Source organism: Rhagoletis pomonella, unplaced genomic scaffold (assembly GCF_013731165.1).
Source record: "Rhagoletis pomonella isolate Grant_MI unplaced genomic scaffold, Rhpom_1.0 Rhpom_scaffold_09704, whole genome shotgun sequence".
Classification (NCBI taxonomy): Eukaryota; Metazoa; Arthropoda; class Insecta; order Diptera; family Tephritidae; genus Rhagoletis; species Rhagoletis pomonella.
The window spans coordinates 1-6,063 of record NW_023468231.1 but is presented as its reverse complement, the minus strand read 5'-3'; the positions used below and the strand labels follow the sequence as shown (position 1 = coordinate 6,063).

At 43.7% G+C, this 6,063-nt stretch overlaps 1 protein-coding gene across 1 annotated transcript; it reads right to left on the bottom strand.

Annotated features, from left to right (window-relative positions):
* Window positions 1–3,855: 3,855 nt before the first annotated feature.
* On the bottom strand, window positions 3,856–5,718 carry LOC118756301. Its single transcript, XM_036491072.1, has one exon. It carries the CDS (start codon window positions 5,716–5,718, stop codon window positions 3,856–3,858), a length of 1,863 nt encoding a protein of 620 aa, XP_036346965.1.
* Between the last annotated feature and the right edge of the window lie 345 nt (window positions 5,719–6,063).

Below are 6,063 nucleotides of genomic sequence, written 5' to 3'. Positions count from 1 at the left end.
TAACAAAACAATAGGCTAGCTGGAGTTGACTGCGGCGAATGAGGTGCCAAGATAAATGAGGAAAGAGTCGATCGCGCAGACACCATTAACCTTTGAATGGTCAGCAATGCTTAACCCTTAGCATCCTCCCCCGTTGAAGGACTCTGGCCTTCAACATTTTCCATAGGCAGAAGTGCAATTTTATTAACGGCTCGTTGTATTACGCCATTTTCTGTCCGGATAAGCGCCACTCTGGCCACCTTGTCTCTGCCAAGAATAACCTCTTCTATACGACCAAGTTGCCATTTTAATGGTGAAAGGTTCTCGTCCTTTAACAAAACCATTGCTCCTTCTCGAATGTTCGGGACCTTTGCTTTCCACTTGTTTCTTTCTTGTAGTATAGTTAGGTAATTCGTGCTCCATTTCTTCCAAAACATCTGCTGCATGAAAGACAAACGCTGCCAACGATCTAATCGACTGGTCTCAATATCTGTAACGTTTGACTCTGGAAAGCTGCTAAATGGCGCTCCGATCAAGAAGTGAGCCGGCGTTAAAACCTCCAAGTCATCAGGATTCTCTGAAATTGCATAAAGGGGTCGAGAGTTGATTATAGCACATACCTGGCATACAAGAGTACGCAGCTCTTCGAATGTAAGTACAGAGAGACCAACAACGCGATAGAAGTGAAATTTAGCCGGCTTTACCGCTGCTTCCCACAGACCGCCAAAGTGGGGAGATCGTGGTGGGATAAAGCGCCATTCGATGCCATCGTCCAGACAGTGCCCCTGAACAGCTTGGAGATGGGACGTGGACAAGAAAAGATTTTTTAACTCTGTCAATTCATTCCGCTCTCCAACAAAATTTGTAGCATTATCTGACCAGATTGTTTTTGGTCTCCCACGCGTTGAAATAAATCGCTTGAGAGCCGCCAAAAACGAAGCGGTAGATAAATCACACACCAACTCCAAATGTGTTGCCTTTGTAGCAAAACAAATAAAGAAGCAAATATAGCACTTGACTGGACCCTTGTTGCGTACCTCGGACTTATAGTAAAAAGGACCACAAAAATCAACGCCGGTTATAAAGAATGGCCTGCATGGCTGCACTCTGTGTTGTGGCAAATCACCCATAATGTGTTCCATAACTTTTGGCTTCAGGCGAAAGCACCTTAAGCATTTGTTGATTACACCGGCTACGGTCTTTCGCCCACCAATCGGCCAAAATTGTAATCGAATTGAGGCTGTTAAGCATTGCGGTCCAGCATGCATAAATTTTTTATGAAAATGTTGAATGATTGCGATGGTAATAGGGTGTCGTTTTGGCAAAATTATTGGGTGGCGTGCTTCATAATCCAGCATTGAGTTTTCGAGGCGACCACCAACCCTTATAAGCCCGAAATCATCAAGAAACGGATTGAGTGAGTATACTGCGCTGGATGATTCAATTCTTCTTTTGGCTCTTAAAGTTTTGTACTCGGGAGCGAAGTGAATCTGCTGGATCAGGCGTAATAAAAGCTGTGTTCCAAGTTTGATGTCTTCAGGTGTAAGCGCGCCATACGTCTTCGGTGTTGTGGGATCTTTTCTTACCATGAACCTGGAAACGTATGCAAAAACTCGTTGCATGGTGCTGAATGAGTTTAGATACTTGCAGCGAAGTGAAATATCTTCAAGGTGGATTGTTGCGGCTAGAGTAGTGCGCCGCCGTTCTGGCATGTCGATGAGAAAATCAGGTGCTGGTGGCCAATCATTCTGATCTCCAAGTAAGAAGGATGGACCGTGCATCCAAAGCTGGGAATTGAGAAGCTCACTTGGGGATGCTCCCCGTGACAAGATGTCAGCTGGATTGAGCGCAGTTGGAATGTGGTGCCATAGCATTCCCTTAGTTAGCGTCTGTATATGGCTGACCCTGTTTGAAACGAAGATATTGAAGTTTGAAGACTCCTCGCGTAGCCACGATAACACGACGGTTGAGTCCGACCAACAGTGTATGCTGCAATCAAATATTTGTGTCTGCCTGACCGAGTCCAATAACTCAGCGAGTAGCAAGGCTGCGCATAACTCGAGCTTTGGTATGGTGAGAGTCTTTAATGGCGCTACTCTTGATTTCGAACATAATAGGCTGGTTCTGACTTCATCGATGTATTGCGCTAGTTAACGACGCTAACCTAAACACTAGATACATACACATATACATATAATCATTATTCACGAACCAAAATACTTACAAACAACTATATGCCCTTTAACCTTGTATGATAACATAATAACAAAGAGAATACGATAGACAAGTATAAACCTGTAAACATCTTTTTAATAACATAAACAATTATATTCGGTGATAAGTAACAAAGCATTATGATAACATAATGCTAAACATGTAAACATCTTTTTATCACCAAACAAACAATAGTTAGAAATAGTATAAATAGATGTAAGTGTAAAAATGGAAAACAGTTCTGGAAATAAAACGAGACTGAAATAAACTCTTGTGTACTTTTAATTCCTAACAAGGACTCATAACTCGCTCGAACATATACACATGCACCGTACGCAGCTAGGCTAGCATCACAGAATGCGTGAAGTTCTAAGTGAGAGTTTGGCATTAGTACATATCGAGGGAAATGAAAATTGGATACTAATTCAAGTTCACCGCAGAAATCGGTCCAGCTCTTGTGCAAATTCTGTGGCAAACTTTCGTCCCAGTGAACTCGTTCTTTCCACATGCTTTGTATGAATATTTTTGCTTGAGTTAGAACTGGAGCTATGAGTCCTAGTGGGTCGTAAAACCGGGCTATTGTTGATAATGCGACGCGTTTAGTTACCTGTCTGTGATTTCTTATAGGTGCAAGTGAAAAAATGAAGTCATCTGATTTTGGGTCCCATACTAGTCCAAGCGCCTTTGTAATGTTCGTGCCATCGCGGAACAGCAGCAGCGGCTCACGGTCAAATTCAGCAACTCCATTGAGAGATGCAGAGACGTTTGAGCACCACTTTCGAAGAAAGAAATTTCCCCTGCGAAGTAGCTGTGTTGTTTGGCGACGAATTTCAATCACTTGTTCCAGGGTGTCTGCACCAGTGATGAGGTCGTCGACGTAAAAATCTCGGCGGACGATCTTCGCTCCAAGCGGGAAGTTTGCTTCTTCGTCTGTTGCCAGCTGATGCATAGCACGAATTGCCAAAAACGCGGCGGGCCTGGTACCATACGTAACAGTGTCAAGTGTGTATGCCTTTAATTCAGCTTTGGGGTCGCCTCGCCATAGGATGCATTGCAAGTAATTATCCGGATGCAAAATGCGTACGCAGCGGTACATCTTGCAGACATCTCCCGTTAAGGCTACCTTGAACATACGAAAACGCAAAAGTGTGTTGAAGAGTTTAGGCTGAATGGTTGGACCAACCATGAGGATATCATTTAACGAATATCCACTGGCTGATTTTGCGGAGCCATCAAACACGACTCGCAATTTCGTGGTTGTGCTGTCAGCCTTATGAACGCAATGATGCGGCAAAAAGAAATTTTTAATTTGTGGTTCCAACCTTGCAGGTGACATGTATTTCAGCTCGGCATATTCATCCATGAATGATGAGTACTGAGTTTTAATGCCGGGCTTCTGCTGCAGCTTTCTTTCTAAACTTAAAAACCGTTGCTTGGCTTGTGTATATGAATCGCCAAGATTAGTAGCGTTTTGATTTAACGGTAGTCGTACAGCATACTCACCAGAATCAAGCCGAATATAATTTTGTTGAAAGTGAAGTTCACAATTAATTTCTTCCTGCGATTGAGTGGGCAGAACTGAGCAGCTCTCGACTTCCCAGAATTGCTTGACAAGGTCATCGAGACTAGCTTCCTTTTCTTTTGACTGAAAACGAACTGCAACTAAAGCCGATGATTTGTGGAAATGTAGTCCTCCATCAGAAGCGACCATCCTAATCTGGTCTTCTGTAAGATTGGAAGGTTCTTGGCTAACTTAATTTGGCCAACGCACATTAGCTCGAAGAATATTGATGCTCCCAGCAAGACATCAATTCGTTGCGATTTATAGAAAAGCGGATCTGCGAGTTTGGCATTCGGCGGAATGTTCCACGAATCGATGTTTAGGTCGAAGTTCGGTTGGTGATCGGTGATGGTGTTGGCGACGATAGCTTCAAAGGGGAAAGTGTAGTCATCACTACGTGCCCTTGCGAAAATGTCAACTGCCCTGTTAGCGACGAAATTGGATGCACCAATACCAGATATGGAAGTGCTTATCTTTTTCGTTTCTAATTTTAATTGATTTACCAGGCGCCATGTAACAAAGTTTACCTGAGAGGCGGAGTCGAGCAGTTCGCTACAGGGAACATAACACCCTGTACGATTTCTGATATGTATAATTGCTGTTGCCAGCAAGACAAAGTTTTCTGAGGATGCAGCTGTGGCTACTTGCTGCACTCTCATCGAAGACGTTGGTGCCGTTTCAGCGCCTGTGTTGTCGGCCGAACGAAGCGATGTAGGTTGCTCACCTTTATGCATGTGTAGCAATGAATGATGTTTTGATGTACATTGCCGACAATGTCCCGATTTGCATTTGTTTAATGTGTGGCCCTGGCGAAGACAGTTGAGACACAACTGTAGGCGCTTGGCTTCCTTATAACGCGAAGCAGGTGATAAGTCTCCAAATTGAGAACAACCATAAATCCAGTGACTAGTGGAACCACAAAACGAACATAAGCTTGAAGATGTTACAAGTGCCTTTCGAGAACTGCTGTTACCGTGAGGTGAACGTTTGCCTGCCACGGAAGTGCTGCTTGCTGCTGGTACTGTGGCCTCCACGTTTTCTAGCATGCGACACCTCTTCTTCAGGAACGTTGCCACAGATGTCCAAGTTGGAAGTGAATTTATTGGCAGATCTTCTTCCCATTTGATTTGCGATTTTGTATCGAGCTTTTGAGAGATCAGGTATATGAGAAATCCATCAGCAATCTGCTCCCCCGTTGCCATCGTTTGTAAAGAGCGCAGATGTGCGTTTAGCTTGTCGCTGAACGAGCGCAGACCAGAAGCGCAGCCGCTCTCCACCTTTTTGAGCGCGAAAATTTCTTTTATATGCGCTTGAAAGTTGAGTAGCCGGTTGCCAAACCGTTTCTTCAAGAGGTCCAATGCCTTGTCGTAGTTGGTATCACTTGGCTCCAAGGAACGAACTGTATCCAAGGCAGCGCCTCTCAAATTTGCCCGCAAATGTTGAAACTTTTCAATTTTGCTTAACTCAGCGCAATTGTTAATAACCGAGTTAAACATTGCGATGAAGTCTGGCCACTCTGTATATTCACCGCTGAAGTATTGAATTTGCAATTCAGGAAGCCGGTTGCGTTGAGAAATAATAAACGATGGAGATGCATCATCGATTACGAATGGACGAGCTGTTGATGAGTGCGCAACGTCGGCCCTGCGATGATTAAGTTCACGTGTGAGCTTGCCTTTAACCTCCATGTGTAACCTAGCGAACGACCAACTGGCTTCACTGGCCAATTCGCTATGATCCTCAGCTTCAAGGCAGGATTGAGCTTCGTCAAAACTCGTGCGAAGGCGCTCAACCAATTCCAAATACATAGCAATGTCCACCTCATCCAAGCTTCTTAGAGAGTCCGGAGACAACTGCTGGTTAATGTCATCTAGTTGCTTCTTTAATGATAGAGTCCTCTTTTTATAAAGAGATATCACCTTAACTGCGTCATCACCAGTAGCACCTTCAGCTCCGGGAAGCATTTTGATTTGCCGTTGATTAGGTGTGCCGATAACCTAGAACTTATAAAGTTTTATTTGCGAAATGGAAGAAATATTCCAATTAGTGCATACGCGACGATTTGATACGTGACGATATCACGTCGGGGTCACCAAAATGTTTTGAGCTGGCAAGCGTTTTTGCCAACTAATGCAAAAATAAAACGATGCGACTACGCGCTATGACTTTAGGTTTCGAGCAAAGGTTTCAAAGTAAAACAGTTTATTTTCTTGCGGAATTTATATTCATACTCCTGTACATATGTATAAGAAGAAATGTTAAGCACTCAAATACTTAAGTGCTTTGTACGTACATAATTGGTACTTCTA

Excerpts from the sequence above, each read along its gene's own strand:
- LOC118756301 (XM_036491072.1), bottom strand. The coding sequence starts at position 5,718 with ATGCTTCCCGGAGCTGAAGGTGCTACTGGTGATGACGCAGTTAAGGTG.